The sequence below is a fragment of the Musa acuminata genome, chromosome BXJ1-6, assembly GCF_036884655.1.
Source record: "Musa acuminata AAA Group cultivar baxijiao chromosome BXJ1-6, Cavendish_Baxijiao_AAA, whole genome shotgun sequence".
Classification (NCBI taxonomy): domain Eukaryota; kingdom Viridiplantae; phylum Streptophyta; class Magnoliopsida; order Zingiberales; family Musaceae; genus Musa; species Musa acuminata.
This window is the reverse complement of record NC_088332.1, coordinates 20,626,780-20,646,016: the sequence shown is the minus strand read 5'-3', so window position 1 is coordinate 20,646,016 and position 19,237 is coordinate 20,626,780. Positions and strand designations below refer to the sequence as shown.

At 37.1% G+C, this 19,237-nt stretch overlaps 2 protein-coding genes across 2 annotated transcripts; one reads left to right on the top strand and one right to left on the bottom strand.

Moving 5' to 3' along the window:
- Positions 1-1,238: 1,238 nt before the first annotated feature.
- LOC103974041 (uncharacterized) lies at positions 1,239-8,067 on the bottom strand. Its single transcript, XM_009388774.3, has 7 exons — positions 7,823-8,067; positions 5,161-5,270; positions 3,924-4,073; positions 3,579-3,844; positions 2,377-2,487; positions 2,245-2,286; positions 1,239-1,564 (listed from the first exon to the last, which is right to left on the bottom strand). Exons 1-7 carry the CDS (start codon positions 7,923-7,925, stop codon positions 1,399-1,401), a joined length of 948 nt encoding a protein of 315 aa, XP_009387049.2. The 5' UTR covers positions 7,926-8,067; the 3' UTR covers positions 1,239-1,398.
- A 113-nt stretch (positions 8,068-8,180) lies between these two features.
- On the top strand, positions 8,181-17,403 carry LOC135676613 (uncharacterized). The gene is made up of 4 exons (XM_065187981.1): positions 8,181-8,417; positions 9,980-10,038; positions 14,994-15,175; positions 17,076-17,403. The coding sequence occupies exons 1-4, from the start codon at positions 8,249-8,251 to the stop codon at positions 17,149-17,151; spliced, it is 486 nt and encodes a 161-aa protein (XP_065044053.1). The 5' UTR covers positions 8,181-8,248; the 3' UTR covers positions 17,152-17,403.
- The last annotated feature ends 1,834 nt before the right edge of the window (positions 17,404-19,237 follow it).

The following is a 19,237-nucleotide window of genomic DNA, read 5'->3' as shown; positions in this document are numbered from 1 at the left end:
TAATAACTAATCTAAATAAACTACGAGGAGGAGAATAATGAATCCAAAAGAGAATGAAGGGAAGAGTAGAAGAAAAATGAGATGAAGGATGAGGAGGTGGAGGAGACGAAGAAGAATGACGGGGTGAGGGAGGTGGATGAGAGAGAGGGGGAGGGAGAGGAAGAGAAGGTGGAGTTGGAGGAGGAGGAGGATGAGGAGAAAACTAAGGAGGGTGAGAAGGAAGCCAATAAGGAAGCGAGGAGGTGGTCGGAGAGGAAGATGAGGGGGAGTGGAAGGAGGATAAGGAGAAAACCAAGGAGGCGGGTGAGGAGAAGGAAGGTAACGAGGAGACGAGGAGGTGGAGGGGTGGAGGAGATAAGGGTAATTTGAAAAAATTAATGAGCAATCTAGAATTAAATTAAATTAAATAATTTTAATTTAGTTTATTAAAAAAATTTAATTCAGTTCTTAAAAATTGAAGTCAAATATAGTCGCATCATATTTTTATAATTTTATTAAAAATATTTTGATTATTAGTAAAATCAAATATGAGCGTGTCATCGTGAAAACTCATTACTCGAAAAGATATTGAAGGAGGAAAGAGGAGAGGATGAGCGTCAGAGTAGAAAGGGAGAAGGATAAGAGACATTGAAGGAGGAAAGAGGAGAGGGTGAGCGTCAGAGTAGAAAGGGAGAAGGACGGGTGGTGACAATGACAATAGAAGCAAAGAAGAGGAGGAACATTTAAAAATTAGTGAGCATGGTTTCGAAAAAAATCAAATGAAAAATAATTATATATATATATATATATATATATATATATATATATATATATATATATATATATATATAGTATTGACTCAAACCCCTTATCTTATGACTATGTACAACACTTTTTAACTAATAGTACGTCTCCTCACGTTTTTTTTAATGGAAAAGGAAGGAAGCAAATGCGCAATAAATATGAATAATAGTTGTAGTAAAATAGTTATTCAATCAGAACGGCATAGCCAGAGAAAGAAGGCTGCCAAGCTCACTTTTTTCCCAATTAATCGTATAAATAAGATGGTACACACCGTGGCCTTTCCAGGCAATTGTTTGATCATTTTTTTTTCAGACCTTTGATCTTTCGACGTTAACCACTGGGAATATATCTTTTCGAAAAACTATATCCTCCCGAAAACAAGATATGAGTTTGACAGTCACGTTCTTTATGGCGTAGGGCAATCATGATCAACTCATTCGACATCTATACGAACAGATACAATATTCTAGACGATGTTGTTTACTATCAGAATATATAGTTGTACACTGCATAAAATACCAAAATTTGCAATGCATCTAGAGTAATCACTCCCCTCACCGGTGAGTATTTGAAGCCATGCAACTCCTTGAAAGAGCAACAGACATGTGATCAATTCTACAGAACTACTGACTGCTGATGGCTTTCCTTTACCTCCATCTCCAACCGCATTGATGCCCAGATCTGCTCGCATCTTCGAAGTTTTTCTGACAACCGAACGAGAAATGCTTCGATCCATGGCTCTTTATCCAGTCTCTGACTCATATCGCAGGGCACCGTAAAACTGGTTGAATATGCAACCGTCATCAGAATAATCGAAGCAAACGGTGCCACATAATGAATTAGCTATGAAAATTTCTGGATACACAAACAGAATTTTATCAAATCTTTTATTGATTTGAGAGGTAAGCAGCTAAGACATGAGACGAACCAAATGATGGATACTATTATGGATAGTGAAGTTAACACCTAACAGTCGGTCTAAGTTGATCAGAAGTAGCACACAAGATGATTTCCTGTCTGAGGCACGTGAGAACGTGCTTGCCTCAAGTGGAATCCCCTCATCCATCATGATTCTAATTATCTTTTGTAAGGGTTATGTTCATGAGCTATGTACCCAAGGTTCCTTAATCTGCTGCCATACTGTACAAACCAAAGCCCCTATTGTGACCACCATATACACAAATTTTAGCTGCATGGACTACTGAGATAGAACCCATGATTCAAGAATTGCTACTCGACTGACAAATGTAATATCAAGAAAAATGAAAAATTAAAAAGCTATGATACCAGCAAAAGAAGTAGATCCATTTTCTATCTCAATTATTCAGAAGGAAATTCAAGAAATGGCAGCATCTTCAACTTCTAATGTTGCAAACAATTCCATATGAGCAATATCAGGGAATGACTATCTAATTAGCTACGCTTTAATGTGACTTCAGATTTAAACAGAAAAAGACTTACCTCATTAGTTCATTTTCATAGAGTTGAGAACCAGATGTTTTTCTGCAAAATGACATTGAAGGTTAGCAAAATACTTAAGCAAATTGGTGCCAGAACCAAAAGTAATTTGAGGATATGAATTTAAATTTAAACCTGCAAATAAAAATTTTGAATATACGAAGAGACTTGGTGGAAAGATTGTATGAAGCTTTTTCAGCATGCTCCTTGCTGAACAAATACGTAACAGGATAACCAAGAAGCCACCTGCAGCAATTTCAGGACCAAGCAGATTTGTAAAATAGAAGATATGAGGATATGTAGTTCACAAGTCTCAGTCATGCAGTATATGAAGATTATAAACATTGGGAAGAAGAAAAGGCATATGCACAAGACGGAAGAGTTGTTTGATACAACACATGTAGGATGAAAATAGAAGATTCTTGTAATGGTAGACATACTCTCATAATTAGTAGGAGTGAGCACCATCCCAGTGGCATCTGCCCTAAGACTTATATAATACACCGAAAAAGCTCATTTCAGATATATCAGACTACATGTATTGTACTAGTCATTATGCAGAAATCACCAAGGCATCCTGGGATAATTTAAGTGTTTTTCCTACAAAGAAGGTTTCTAAGTAAATATTAAGAATAATTGTGTTAAAAAGCATAAGTATAATTTTCAATCATTCTCACTAGAAGAGAAAACATTACTGATGCTCTGTAACAGAAGTTCACAATTAGGACAAACTTAGGCTATGCCATCAAAGAACACACAGTGGAAGTCTCCTGAATTTTAAAGAATCTGGATGAGGGGAATAATAAGGGTGGAACTAGAAGCTAAGGAACACAGGAATAAGGTAAAGAATCGAATACAATAATTCAGAACACAAAATGCGAATGGTGATGGTATATCTAAATCAGACTCAGTGCACTGGCCTGATCATTGCCCAATTGGGCTGGGTTTAACCAAATTCGACCAATGAATAGGCAAGGTCAAGATATAGTTTTCAAAAGCCGATCAGGACCCAAACTGGGGCAATATACTTTTATCCCTGTCCTTTGATATTGCATGTAATCCAATAAGCTATTCATACTGGGACAGTGCAGAAAAGTTCCAATGCCATCAGTTTGAAGTCCGAGAATGTTGTTGTATTTATTAATCTGGGCAAGAGACAAGAATAAGGCAGGGCTTTTGAGTGGCAATAGGGATAGATTTGATAGAAACTACCCCTGCTCCATCCTAATGTTGTTGTTAATTGTGAATTTGGTGATAACGACAGTCTGATGCTTTTCCAAACTGTTCAACTGGTAGAAAATAGAAGAGTGTTCTCTATGATTTTATGTGGAACTAACCCGTTCAGAGAAGGTAAGGTGACCCTTACATCTTGTAGAAAGCTGCTAAGATCAATAACATCAGCAGGTTGAGGAGCAGAATGCCCGCTTAAATTAGCAAGACCAACAGCATTTAGATGTGAAGTCTCCACTCCTGGTTTTCCCAAGGAAGGAAGCACACCAGGCATGTGGCCTTTTTCAACTTCAACAGGAAAGGCCGATGAAAGTAGCTTTTGGATTAAGACAAAGTCTGATGCAACTTCATTCTCTTCTCTTGGTGAAAGGATCTGCAAGTTAACAATAACAAATAATGGCAATGATAACTAAGTGCCAGTAACAGAATCTTTGGAAAATAAAAAAAGGAACCTTCATAGGATACTGCTCAAGATCCAGAAGAGTTAGCTGCTGCTCTGAGCTGAGACTTGATAAGACATGCTCAGCAAGTTCTTTGACATGAATGATGTAAGCCATGTCATCTAAGATCATTATTCTCAAATATTGTAAATCATTTGATTCCTGCAATAGAAATAAGACGATCTAAAAGTTGAGCAGAACCAAAAGAAGAAAGAGTGATCAAGCAACACAACTAAAAAGTTGTATGGATTCATCAAAGGGGATATTTGTAAATTTAATAGTTATGTTAACCAACCCAGTTGCTCCATTCCCATTGTTGTACGACTGGCAAGTAATTAATATAAAGAAGCAGTCCAATGCAGTATGAATTTACATAAATAGCATCCAGGTGTCATCAACTAACTAGTAGTACTATTTTTTATGGTCCTTGCAGGAGAAAAAACTTCCATGCATTATGATCCATCCAAGCATAATTCATAGTGGTGCTTCTTCATAGGTATTGGAAAGAGTTTGGCTTTCCAATGAAAAATTATGTCAAAGAAACACGTTAAGTGTGTAATTTGGGCAGTCCTAAAGCTTAGAAAGACAAACATCACACTGTCTTATCAGTATAGCTAGAAAGCCACATTTACAGATATCTAAGTAGCCACTCATTAGCATTAGTTTTCCTTCTGCTGAGAAACTTGACATTTTCATTTAACAAGGAGACCAAAAGTATATGAATCATCAAAATATTTTGGTGAAAAATTCACATGGAAACAATTGTCATTGCAAAAAAAAGGTTTCAACAACACTTTTCTTACCTAAACCAGTGTACACCATCTGCTTGTTTGGCACAATATTAATGATCATACAATGAAGTAGACACCTTAAAAACATAATTTTAGATGAAGAACTTTTTTAGGAAGTGACAAAGATTCAGTTTCTCATCATTCATGTAGTCTCTAGAAAGAACATGTCTAACCTTGCTGGAATCTGATAAAACATGTCTCACCATTTCAGTCAAAAAATTAACATAATCAATTATGGACTAATCCAGTGCAACCAAAAAAAAAAACCTTTAGAATCTAAATGAGGTAAGAGGATGCTGTAATTATCATCTAGAAACCAAATGAAGGAGATGTAGATGTGACACAACTACTAGAATCAGAAGAGAACATCATATGGGCTGAATAGATAGGTTGTATGATGTATAGAATGAACTATAATAGGACAAGAAGAAAGATTTGAGATTATCCAAGTTCAAGACCTTCTGAGCAAGAAATAAAAGTGCAGATAGATTCTCTTGAAGTTTGGGCATAATTCCATCATAGTCCACCAATACCACAGGTCTCAGTCTCGTGCACAAAGCCAGGATATCTGCATATGGAATCTTGAGTAATAATTTGTCAGGATAGATGACAAAATATATGTTGTTTTATACTGATCGAGTCATATTTATTTCAAGTACTATGATACAAAAAGTGATGCTTTTCAGAAAAACATATGCAAGTTTGTCTCTTTTTATAACTTCAGCATATATGTCCTTGGGATTGCATTGGTGTAACTACAGACCCTACCGGTGGCTTGCCGCTATCATGAGGCAAAGTGATGGATCATTTGTCATGTTATGCACAACTCAAGCAGTGACCTAAGTGATGCCCTGCAGATTCCTTGGAAATTCCTTAGCATGCACATATGGAATGCATGACCATTAGTAACAAATCAATATCCATATATGTAGCAGATGGCAATTACTACCTGAAAAGCTAGATTTATGCATCTATGGATGGCCCACATATAGTTTGTAACCAGCTAATATGTTTCTTTGTTCTCAGATTTTAGGACAAGTAAATGTAAGAGCTCGTGGAATTATTTGGGCTTGCCTATCTTGGAAGGAATAACAGATATGTAGACCATAAAATTATAGTCTCAACAAGTGATTTAAAAAGCGCTAGGCGCCAAGGTCCAAAAACGCCCGAGGCGCTCGCCCGAGCGAAGCGATCGCCCGAGCGAAGCGAGGCGCTAACATATAAAAATATATAATATAATTAATAAATATAATTATTTAAATAAAAATTATGCTATTAAATTAAGAAAATTGGGTACAAAATCACAATAAATAAATCATAATAGTATATTTTTATTTTTTAAATAAAAAATATATTATTAAATAAATAAAAATTAATAGTATTAAAATAAAAATAATATATTATTAATCTAATAAATAAAAATATTATTATTAGTATACAGTTAGCAGTATACTGTTAATATACTATTAACAGTATAGTGAGAAGAGTGTGAGAAGATCGAGGTTGCTGAAACAACGGCAACAGTACCAGGCAACAACCGTAGCTGGAGCAGGAGCGGGAGCGGCAAGCAGCGGCGATAGCGGGAGTGGCGAGTGACAGCGGGAGTGGGAGCTGTGAGCGGCAACGAGAGCGGCAAGCGATAGCGGAAGCAGCGACAGCAGCGGCGAGCAACGATTGTGGCAACGACGAGTAGCAATAGTAGCGACGAGCAACGACAGTGGCAGCGGCAGCAGAGAGCAGCGACAGCGGAGAAGAAATTTCGACGGCAAAATCGCGTGTTAGGGTTGGGGAAGTCGGGGAAATCACGAGAGGGTGCTTGACATCGGTGATTTAGTTGGTTCGATTGAACCAACTAAAGCATCGAAGACCAACCAGACCTAAAAATCTGGTTCGGTCGCTTGGTTTAACCTAGGCGCTCGCCCGAAGCGCCTGGCACATGGGCTCGGGCGAGCGCCCAGGCGACGCCTCTTTGAAGCGAGGCGCTCGGGCCTCGCCTCGCCTCGCCTGAGCGCTTAGGCGAGCGCCCGAGCGCCTATTGAAATCACTGGTCTCAACTCTCAATACAATGGGAATGTGATAAGGATCCTCTTCATCATTCTACTGTGAGAGCTGATTTAAAGCTCTTAAGGATCCTTCAATCAAAATGATGTAGACCACCATTGGTCACCTTATTGTGGTTGCAGTGGAATGTCAATATTTTAGGGCACATGAATATATAATTGAAAGTTCTACTGCGGCCTTGTCTTTGATTAGGATCCATTAAGGCAATCAAAGTGCTGAAACAACATCTCATCGTTTTCAGATATGCAAAAGATACGTATTCTAATACGAGAGGAAATCTGTGAAACAAAATATAAACGATAAGTATAATAAGAAAACTAGAAACAATAAAGAAACAACTGTTGCTATTATTTCATTGAAGTGACAATTTCTAAATAAAATTTTTTAACGAATATGACTCCTCAACCCAAACCTTACAATAGATAAGGTATTACACATTCTGTCAAACAATTACTGGGAAGAAAAGGAGAGGGTTCACGAGTTTTACATTAGACCCAGAAGCATATACAATTACCAGGAAAGTAATAGAAGGAAAAGACTGAAAAAAGGAGAAAACAAAGCAACTAAAATGGACATGATTGGTGTTGCTATTTTACAGTTCGAAGTCCCAAATTGTGGACTCGGAACAGATTAGCATCTGTAAGTTGCTACATGCATCCCGAAAGTGGGCAAAGATGGGATATTGCTGCTAGGATGAACCTTTAACTCACTAACCCATAATGAACAGTAAAATTATAGTAACAAGGCACTAAATCAACTATTATTGAAGAGAACGACCATCTTTAGTCTCTCGGTGACCCTCCCTCCCACCCCCTTCCCCACGTTTCACGTTGCTTCCAAGATCAGAACTCTAGCATTCAGCCAAAACTCACCGACGAAAAGAGCATCAATTCCAAATATATCACAGCAGACCAAAAAAAATTGACCCGAGAATAATAAAAGGCTGCTGAAATCAGACCGGGCAGCACCACAAAAATCCAATCTTTAGAAGGACCAGGAAGAAAAGCAACCAAAACGATATAGAACAAATAAGAAATAAGGGGAAAGGGAAAAAAGGACCCGTCTCGAGACGACGCCTCGCCAAAGGTCTCAGGCGCCATTTGATGCGCGACAGGCACGAGTCCAACACCTTGAGCAACTCCTCGCAGTCCCTCAGCTCCATAAGGGAGAGCTAGAGCAGGGGATCGAAAAGACCCGAGGGCCTGCGCCAAGATGGACAGGGGCCTGCGATGTAAACGGAAGGGGCGGCTCCACGCGAAGGGGTCGAGCGGACTCTACAAATACATCCATCGTGGACATATCGGGAGTCTGCCAAGGCGCCTGCAATCCTTGAAATAACGCACGTTTCAATTGTTATCATCTGTTATGAGATTTTATAACGAAACGTTATAAGTTTATGACAGGTTCGCTTGTTTTCCCGTTATAACTGGCCTTGTAGGTCTTCGCGAAGGAGCACAGGCGTTCGTCTACTTCACAGAGCGACAGATGATCCGATCCACCCTTGCCCTGTGTTTCCTCCTTGCCACTTGGCTCGCCGCCGCAGCCCTCAGCCTCGGCGAGCGACTCGGCGCTAAGGAGTGCGAGGACTTAGGGTTCACGGGTCTCGCTCTCTGTTCCGATTGCAACACCCTCGCCGAGTACGTCAAGGATGAAGGTACATCCTCCTCGTCCCAATTTAGGTCACTTCTCCCCTCTCTTCTATCTTAGTTACGATCCGAGGCGACGCTTCCGATTTGTGTGCATCTTTCAATTTTCCGTTTCCTTATTCTTGATGCCGCAAACATTGATCATCTCAAACCCTAGGGTCCGCTGCGATCCTGAGATGAATAGTTTCTATATTCTGACATTTTTTTCTTTCTTTATTTTGGTACTCTTTAGTTGCTTAGTTCGTATGAAACGCGCATCAGCTGTTCAACCTTGGTTAGTTTGAATAGTTGCTTCTCGCACGAATGTAACCTAGTGGGCCCATGATGCGTTAAAAAGAGGCCATGTTTGCTGATTTAGTGCTGATCCTGGCTTAAGCTATGATAGACTGGCATGGCGCACATCATGGGAGCCAGAGGGGTTGGGGTCCGGATGGTTGTGCTTCTTGATTGGTCTTGGCACAAGTTATTACAATCTAGCTTAGTGCACATCAAGGAAGCAACAGTCGTTTGGAATCAGGATGCTGTGCTTTTCAGTGTGTGTTGACACTTCATCTAGGGGCATACATTGTTGTTACTTAATTGTTTGGCAACTACGTCTCTGCTCTAGTGATTTTGTTTTTTAGATTTTTTTTTTCTGAAACCCCAAAGAATTATGAAGAATGAAAGAAATTAGTAGACACTAGTTTGACATTAGAGAGAATTGAAAGAGTTTCAATACAGAAGAGCAGTTATGGTTTTATCCAAGGTTTAAATTTTGGTCCAACACCGGTACTGGAACCTGGTCAAACCATCATGTACCATGGTATGGTAACATGATACCAACAAACTTGTACTAGTATCCAGTAAGTGCTGTGGGTATATGGTTTAACCTTGGTACATGGGTAGTAGACCATGGCACTAGTGTTTCACTATCCGCTGAAATTAGTACAATATAGTCTATATTCTTGAAAATTCATGACAATTAATGCTATGGTCTCATCAGTTCAGGTATATCTCTCAGCATTGCTCAGCCCACAAAATGGCTTTGGAAGCTAAAACCTTATATCTTCCTTCATTGAACTGTTAAGTGAACGTCTTTCTTTATGTAGTTATTCCTACAATTGCCCACCACCATTATTAACAACAGGAAACTGTAAGGCCCCATTTATTTGCTGTTGGATGCATGGACTCTTTTCTTGTCATTTAGACAGATCTATGTTCATAAATTCTAACAGAAGTTTTTTGTTGGCTGTTAGCTGCCTAACACAGTTTTTGTCCTTTGTTTAAGCTTGTGCACAGGAAAAAGTTTTCCTATAATATGTTGCTCCTTCCTTGAAATAAAAAAATATTGGCAAGCGAACCATTCGCTCATCCGCGTGTACATCAAAAGAAATTGCAAGTCTTTGTGTTTATGGTTTTTGCAATTCATCAAATGTTGCTATGCAGCTAAAGACACTAATGGGTATAGCTGATGACATGTATTTGGGATGATTTAAAACTTCTGTTTTGAAATATCACATTAAAAAATAATAAGAAGTCAGATGCTTTAAAAAGAAAGTATGTGAAGTGTTCTGTTTGATTTTGACTGCAGAATTGGTATCGGATTGCCGCAAATGCTGCTCAGAGGATTCCAATGATTCCATAAGCAAGGTATGTACTAAAAATTAACCATGTTGATTCTAAACCTTAAAAATACGAGGCTAGTGTTTCATCAACTTTTGCCACCAACTGGGAATTGAAATTTTGTTTGCATTTATTCCTGTTTCCCTTTTGACCATTTAATCTCCCTCATTTGATTCGAGTTGCAATAAAGTTATATGGTCTACTTGATTTGCATCTGCTAGGCACTGTATTTTCATTCTGGCCTAGGTGCAGTAAGCCTAGGTTGTATAATAAAAAGTGTCATCAAGATTGATGAGGAGGCTTGGAGCTCTGATAGTGTGCATTCTATATACTTAATTTTGAATGATAAACTTTATTATATTAGCTCTATCCAAGGTTCGCTGTACCGTACCATACCGGCGTTTCGACCCGGGCTCGGTACCGGTACGGTACGGTATACCGCTCGGTACACCCAGGTGTACCGAGCGGTACACTCAGGTGTACTGAGCACTGTAGCACTGCTCGGTACGGGCGGACCGGTACAGGGCGGTCCGCGTACCGCTAGCCTGTCGGACCGGTACGTACCGCCCGTACCGGGCGGTACAGTCCGGTACGGCAAACCTTGGCTCTATCTATCATGGTAAGTTAGATGACATGACGACTTAGGTTCTATTCGATGTTGTTATCTTGATGTTTTTATCCTAGATATGCAACTGAGTCATCCATATCGTCTCACGGGCGTTGACGTTGTTACTTTGCATTAACAAATCTAGCAATCTGATACTGGATATGTTCTCTGTAGCAAAATTTCTTCTAGAAGTTGAAAATGTCATGGATCTTGAGTGACCTTTTCCAATAAAATAGGAGCTTTATAATTTATTGGTTGTTTACAAAGAGTTATCTTGGTTTAATCTGATATTTATTTTAATAAAAAATAAAAGGTTGTGATGTAGGATGAGAGTGGTAGAATATTTTTTTGATAATAAAGGAACATAAAAGAGAGGAATAAAAGATAGTAATTGAAAGATACTAGGAAAACAAATAAATAGATACCAAACTTGCTTTGGCTTCGAGTCTTTAGTTGAAGGAGAAAACTCTCCCGATGAAGGACTTGCACCTCCGCACGTCTCACATGTGAATGATTGATACGAGAGCGCCTAATTTGCTACAATCAACTCGTGTGGACCTAGCTGTTGCTATGGTATTCTCTACCAGCCCATAATGTTGTCTCATAGTCTTTTTCTCAGCCCACTCAAATATGACAACTCATGAGCACATTCCTTAGATAAAGTTACAGCTGTTTCAAGGTGTTTTTCTTCATGACCAAGGAATACATTAAAGAAGTTGGTTACCAGTTGTAAAACACTTAATTTCGTAATTCCCTATGCATGAAGGGTTGTTTCATGCACTAGTACTTATTTTGGTGTTTAGGGGTTAAAAGGAGGTTTAGAAATTGATGATATTGGCAGAAGCTCTATTGGAGTTCTCTCTTAAACTATGTATCTCTTGGATGCTTCTTTGAGTGGTGAGTCTTTTGTTTTCAGTTCTGTATCCTTATTTATTATCCTTGGGGTGGTGAACTTTCTGTATCCCTTTATGATTTTAAACTTGGTGATGAGCTCTTTTTTTCAATTTTATTAAAGTATTATCGTGGGTTCATTCCTTTTCTACTATCGGCTTTCTTTCGAGATCCATTTTGCATTACCCCCCCACCCCCCGTATCAATGATGAAATCATGCTATTGGAAAACAAATATTGCCTTGCACCATTCACACTTAAGGTGGAAAAGAAACTCATTTTATTGATTCATTTTTTATTTTTGCATTACAATGTTCTTGCCCATGTATACTTTTTATAGGCTAAGTACAAGAAAAGAAAAGGAAAATGTAAAAGTGAAAAATTTACAATTAAATCAAATTAAATATATTATTTGTTCTTCTCGTCGAAGAAGATAATATTCTTGATTGATATACTTTTATCTTCGCAGAGATCAATCTTCACAAAATCTTTTATTAGAATTTGAAATCTTCAATCATTTTTTTAATTCTTTTTACATTTTCTTCTTCGTTGAGTGAAGTAGGAAACTAAATCAGAATTATTCAGTATGTTGTTATATGACGACTTATGATATGCAAAATAATCTCTAAACCAATCAAATTTATTTGAATATGTTAAGTAGGAAACTAGTTCAGAATTATTTAGTATGTTGCCATGTGACGACTTATGATATGCAAAAATAATCTCTAAACTAATCAAATTTATTTGAATAAGAGAGATAAGATTGGTTCCACGTTATACGCTTCCATTACACAGGAACTTGCCCTGAGTTCATATAATTGAGATACAGATCGACTTGATGATAGAATATCTTCATTATTTCTGATACCAAATCTGATGTAGGATGAGAGAGCAAAATATTTTTTTTCATAATAGAGGAACATAAAAGGGAGAAATAGAATATAGTAATTGAAAGATAATAGAAAAAGAAATGGATAAATACCATATTGCTCTGGCTCAAGGAGAACACTCTCAAGATTAAGGGCTCTCATCTTCGCACGTCTCGCACATAGACGTTGGAATCATGCCATCGGAAAACAAATGTGGTCTCACTCCACTCACACTTAAGTAGGGAAAATAACTTATTTCATTGATCCATTTCTGATTTTTTTTTTGAATTATAATATTCTTGTCCTGCTAAGTGAAAGAAAAGAAAAGGAAAATGCAAACATGAAAAATTTATAATTGAATAAAATCAAATATGTGATTTGATCTTCCCTTTGAAGAAGATAATATTCTTGGTTGATATACTTCAATTCTCATATAGATTAATCTTCACAAAAATCTTCTATCAGGATCTGAAATCTTCAATCACAATCATAATTTGATTTTTTTTCAAATTGTTTTCACATTTTATTCTTCCTTGAGTAAACTAGGAAACTAGATCATAATTATTCAGTATGTTGCCTTGTGACAATTTATGATATGTAAAATAACCTTTAAACTAATCAAATTTATTTGAGTAAGAGATAAATAGGATTAGTTCCGTGTTAGACATTATAGCAAAGTTGAATAACATATATAATCAAAAGATCTGAATATGGAACCTCTTCGGTTGGGGGTCAAACTTGGCAATCGTACACATGGTTCACCATGCCAAGCTATACGGAGCGGTATGGGTGGTACATATCGATCTAATAGGGAATCGACACATGGACTATCTTGTTTCGGGCGGTATATAACAAGGGGTCTTGTATCGTTCGATGCGGGGTCTGTACTAGTCGGAACAGTTGAAATTCAATGGCGGTTGGATTTCAATTGATATCGATCAATGGTTGGGACTTGTTGAATTCAAACGGTCCATTTAACTGTTTAAACTAGATCTAATGTTTTCAAATCCTTTCTACCCCCTCATTCTCTCCTCTTTCACTCTCTCTAACTCAGCTACTCTCTCGATCATTTTTTCACTTATATATTTCACTCATTCTCTCATATACACTCTCTTGAATTCCATAAAGCTGCGATTTGTGGATTGTATCAAGCTTTAGAGGCTAATTAGGGAGGATTAACACCTAGGTTAGAAGAACTCTCTAATTAAAGGTATGTAGATAACTTCTTAATCGCATTCAGCAACCCGCTCGGTCCGGAGACATGGTAGCAACATGGATAACAATGCCTCGACCAACGATGGCGGCAACACTAGGGAGCTGATGGTCCTGTAGTTTGAGAGTGGTGCATGGATCAAGGAGCAGTATTTTATTCATTCCACTCAAGATTTAGATCATAAAGCTTAACATGATAGTTGGTCATTCTTCTCCGAGCAACAGTATGGTGATCGATCTTATGATACGGAGCACAAATCAATGGTAAAAGTAAAAGTTTTGACATTTTCCATGTTCTGCACCAATACATGTCACAATCGTACTTCCCTCAAAAGTCGCGTTAGACACGTGTGATTCACGACGGTCAAATTACGATTATCATCACATTGATGCACCAATGGCATACAGTGTATCATTATACTATCATGAGATCAATTTTAGGATTGGGTCTGATAAACATATCAAATTGATATATATATATATATACATAGGATTGAGGATCTTGATCAACCACTCATGGAGTCCTATCTTTTTTTTTTTGTGATAGAACCAGGTCTATCCATTAATCAATTACTTGATTCATTTGAATTTTAAAGCTTAAGTTGTTTAACAAATAATTTAATAATTTAAATTATTTCTTTGTAAATAATTTAATATCAATGAAAGGATGGTCCAGAATTTACCATAAAGTTCCTCCTCAAAGCCTGAAAAAGATATGTGCTACTATTCTTTCTTAATTTAGATTTTTTTCTAAAATTATACTGAATTCATATTTATTTTTAACTTAAAAACTCTAATCTAATTTTTTTTCATTTTTAGGAATTTTTCAAGCCATATTTGGCCATTTTTCGATGTTGTCATTATGCTTTGTCATATTGACACATGGTTTGTTGGTATGAAGTGGCACTTACTATATCGTCGAACGGTTGGTACACCGGTATGCACCGGTAAGACGAACCTCATAAATGGGATTGAAAAATTGTTTTATCGCAAACTTTGAACAACTGTTGTTTCCATCTTAACATCATTCATTCTTGTCTAAGACAATAAAGTAGTAAAGTTGTTTCCTTTAGAACTTTTATGCAATGTATATCTATAACTCATCTAATAGGTTTATCGTGCCACCATTACACCATGAATATCGCCCCGTCTAATGTATGAACAATAGTTTTGAAGCAGATTTAGGGTGAGATCGATCATGCTTCTATATATTATCTAGACTGACTGGTATTGTAGCTGGTGTGCTAATAAAAAAAATTGTGATATAGGCACAAGGTTTGTTTAGTAGTTAATGGTGGTTATGCATCTTTGTTCTCCAAAAATCAGCAAAACATCACAAAATAATAGGAATCTTTTTTTTTTTCCTTTAATCAACTGAAATGTGGCCAACTTTGACATTTGCAGGTTACATTCTCCGGTGTAATTTTGGAAGTATGCATGAGGAAATTGGTATTCTATCCTGAAGTCGTAGCATTCATAGAAGAAGAAAAAGATGAATTCCCATATGTCAAAGTTCAATATGCTTATGCATCTCCTCCAAAACTTATTATGCTGGATGGTGAGGGTAATCAAAAGGAAATCATAAGGTCAGTTCATAGAATGCTCTTTTTGTCTTTTGTGCATAGCATATTCAATATTTTTTAAGAAGTTGTGCTTGACTTCTACGGATCAATATATCTGGTGCATGATGATAATGGACTTATTACATTATACAATATTAGCACATGGTAACCCCACTATCTATATCTGTTCTGAGATTCATTACTGGTGAACATGAAAGTGTTCTAGGGTGTAAATTGTTCTTGTATATTGAGTTGCATCACATGTTTCACATGCTTTCTTTCATGAATTTAATTGCCAGTTATCATATCCATGATGCCTGACCATTGAAATGCTAGGTATGGTACTACTTGTTCTTGACATGCACATTGATCCTGTGCCTGTATTACATGTTGGCAAGGCACGTGTTTGCCCCATGCCTCATCAGACTTGTCACAGCATCCAATGGCACAGATGTGACATATAGGTATGGTACTACTTGTTCCTGACATGTGCATTGATCCTGTGCCTGTATTACATGTTGGCAAGGCACGTGTTTGCTCCATGCCTCATCAGACTAGTCGCAGCATCCAATGGCACAGATGTGACATTTAGCCTTTGCTTTCCTGCCACTATATTCTGCATTCCGTATTCAACATACCATATTAATGGAACTGTTTTTTATCATCCAATAATATCATGATGACCACCACTGTTCTTTAAGTGTTAACTATAAATATATGACCATTTTGTATGTTTGTGTCCTTGTTTCAGCGCCTCTGAATATTGATTTAATCATGTTTATAGAACTATTCCCCTTATCATAATTTTACCTGTAACTGGCATCTTAAACATCACCATACCTTGTTTCTGCCAAGCTTTTAGTCATTTGAGCCATATAGACTATATGCACTTTGGTCTCTTTGAAGGGGGATCATCTGATAATAGCTAGTCTTAATCAAGTTAGAAGAACCTGCCTACAATGATGGTGTTCACTGGGTCATTGTTGTACTTGTACTGCAAAAAAGGAAAGGAATTTATTGTTTGATCTCTTAATTGCTGCTTGTGTGCATTGTTTGATCTCTTAATTGCTGCTTGTGTGCATTGTTCAACTTTCAGAAGGGTCAGAATAGGAGGGCAGACAATAAATGACTGCGTTCTTTTATGCTTATAGTAATGTCTTTGAAGAGACAAATGCTCTACCTTAGTCTCAAAGAAGCTTTTCATCTTTGTTCTGGGAATAGATTAGTGGTGTACTTAACTGTTTTTCCTCCTGTTGATCTAGAACATTTCCATATATCTGACAGAAAACCTATCATCATTGATTAACTGCCAATCATTTGAAAATTCTAGTTTGGTTCCTGTTTTATATTTTCGTCAAGCCATAATTTTCGCAGTCTGAATAGATAGGTCCAAATATACATTAGTGGTTTCACAAGTATCTACATGACTTCAAGGTTATATTAATCTTTTGGATAGAAAAATTCCTTTTCATACAAGAATGTGTCGAGGCTTGGCAATTTGCTTCATGATTTGAAATACTGGAGTTGTGGACCATACAACTCAGTATCTCTTGGTATACAGGTCTTTTTAGTATTTTTGTCAGTGATACTGAGCATCACAGGTTGGTATGTTGATGTCTCAATACCATTTATATTTATTCGGAACAAAATGGTATCAGACTGATAACTGATATTAAAACCTTGGTTTGCTTAGCCCTCCGGCTAATCTTTGGAAGACTTTAAACTAACCCTGTGACGTTATCATATACCCTCCATAATGTTTTATGTGGTAGGTGTACATATGGCCATTTTAGGACCTATATAAATTATCATCAGCACATAATGGTGGTGAAGATTAATCTGTATATTCTATGCTGAAATGGATTCTCTTTTTCATGTGATACATGTATCGCTCATCTTGTTTCTTTCCCCCGTTGATTGACAGAATAGACAACTGGAAACGTGAACACATTCGACAGTTCCTAACAGAAAAAGTGAAGCATGGCGTAGCTGCATCCTGAAGGTTCGGTGTTGTTTAAACAACGTCAGAGATATGCATCTTATCTGAATACATATCACATGTAATCATGCTATTTGGGCGTTAACAGACTTGCTACGATGGGCATTGATGCTTCATTCACCATCTAAATGTGTGTTTCAACAATTAGGCACATAAGATTTCTTGTCTATTTTTTTCTTTTTTATTTGGAGTATGAATGAATGACATTGGAAAATATACCGAGTAATGTTTTAGATTTTGAAGCTTTTGTTCAGTTTTTATGAGTCATGAATTAACATTCATGTACCTGAAAGCTAAGGTCTATAGGTTTTTTGCCCCTTGGTTGTAGTTTTACGAAGTGTAGAGGGATTACTTGACGGTTCCTTTTTTTTTTTTTTTTTTTTTCTGGAACTCACTATTCAATTTTTATACTTGTTCATAGAAGTTAAATTTATAACATAATTTTTTTATGTCAATGGTATCATGACAACCAGTTTTTATTGTAATGTTGTTTGTATATATACACACAATCTAAATGTCAAACTATGACAAAATGCAAAAGCAGTTGAAGAACAAGGCATCTAAATCCTGATTTATATTTATTGTAAGACCAGATACTTACCCTTGACAGAGAACAGTCTGTCTTGTTTTTTTGGTGAGGGAGAGGGCATAAATGATTAAACTGCATAAGCACAAATCCCGAGAAATATAGTTTAAATTTATCGGATTTTAACCAAATAAACATAAATCAGAAAGAATTAAGTTGATAAAGATATGATCCAATGTGTTTATAAAATTTCAATATCCCTATTTTTCAGAATCACCTTTAATTTCTTATATTTGTAGTCACAAGCTTGACGAGTAGTAATAAAGAGAGTGGAACCCTTGATGCAATGTGATTTATTTTTAATAAAGTTTTGTACATATTGTAGGAAAAAGGGACAATGGTTTGGGAGAGCGTTTTTTGAGTCATCTACTAACTACTAGTTCAGAATCTCATGTGCAGGAGAAGACTCTATGCTTAAATAAGACTTTGAGTCATCTACTAACTACTAGTTCAGAATCTCATGTGCAGGAGAAGACTCTATGCTTAAATAAGACTTTGAATCATGTACTAACTACTAGTTCAGAATCTCATGTGCAGGAGAAGACTCTATGCTTAAATAAGACTTTGAATCATGTACTAACTACTAGTTCAGAATCTCATGTGCAGAAGAAGACTCTATGCTTAAATAAGACTTTGAATCATATACTAACTACTAGTTCAGAATCTCACGTGCAGAAGAAGAAGACTCTATGCTTAATAAATAAGACTTTGAATCATGTACTAACTACTAGTTCAGAATCTCATGTGCAGGAGAAGACTCTATGCTTAAATAAGACTTTGAATCATGTACTAACTACTAGTTCAGAATCTCATGTGCAGAAGAAGACTCTATGCTTAAATAAGACTTTGAATCATATACTAACTACTAGTTCAGAATCTCACGTGCAGAAGAAGAAGACTCTATGCTTAATAAATAAGACTTTGAATCATGTACTAACTACTAGTTCAGAATCTCATGTGCAGAAGAAGAAGACTCTATGCTTAATAAATAAGACTTTGAATCATGTACTAACTACTAGTTCAGAATCTCATGTGCAGAAGAAGAAGACTCTATGCTTAATAAATAAGACTGCAACCGTTCAATCTTCAGCGTATCTACTCTTACGTTATATTGGCATGCATAAAAACATTTCTTTCAATGTGTCGACCGACGACTAGTCGTCAGTCTTTTTGTTTTTTCTTCCTTCAAAATCTTTTTTTTTTTTTTTTCAAGAAATTTACAACTTTGGAGCAATTAACACTTTCTTTCATCATCATCAGGGAAATGGAATTCTCTGTGTCTCTCGTCGTTTTTACAGTGTACAGCAACAAGTAAAACATCTTGGGTGGTCCGCCATGACTAGTTGCCGGGTCGGGTCCCCTGGGGCTCGGCCCCGACGGCAACCTCGCCATCCACGACGCCATGGCCGTCCTGTCCCTTCTCGTACATACCCGGGTACGCCAGGTGGCTCTCCCGGTCGAAGCAGCCACCCGGCACAGCCCTCGCTCGCCGCATCAGGTC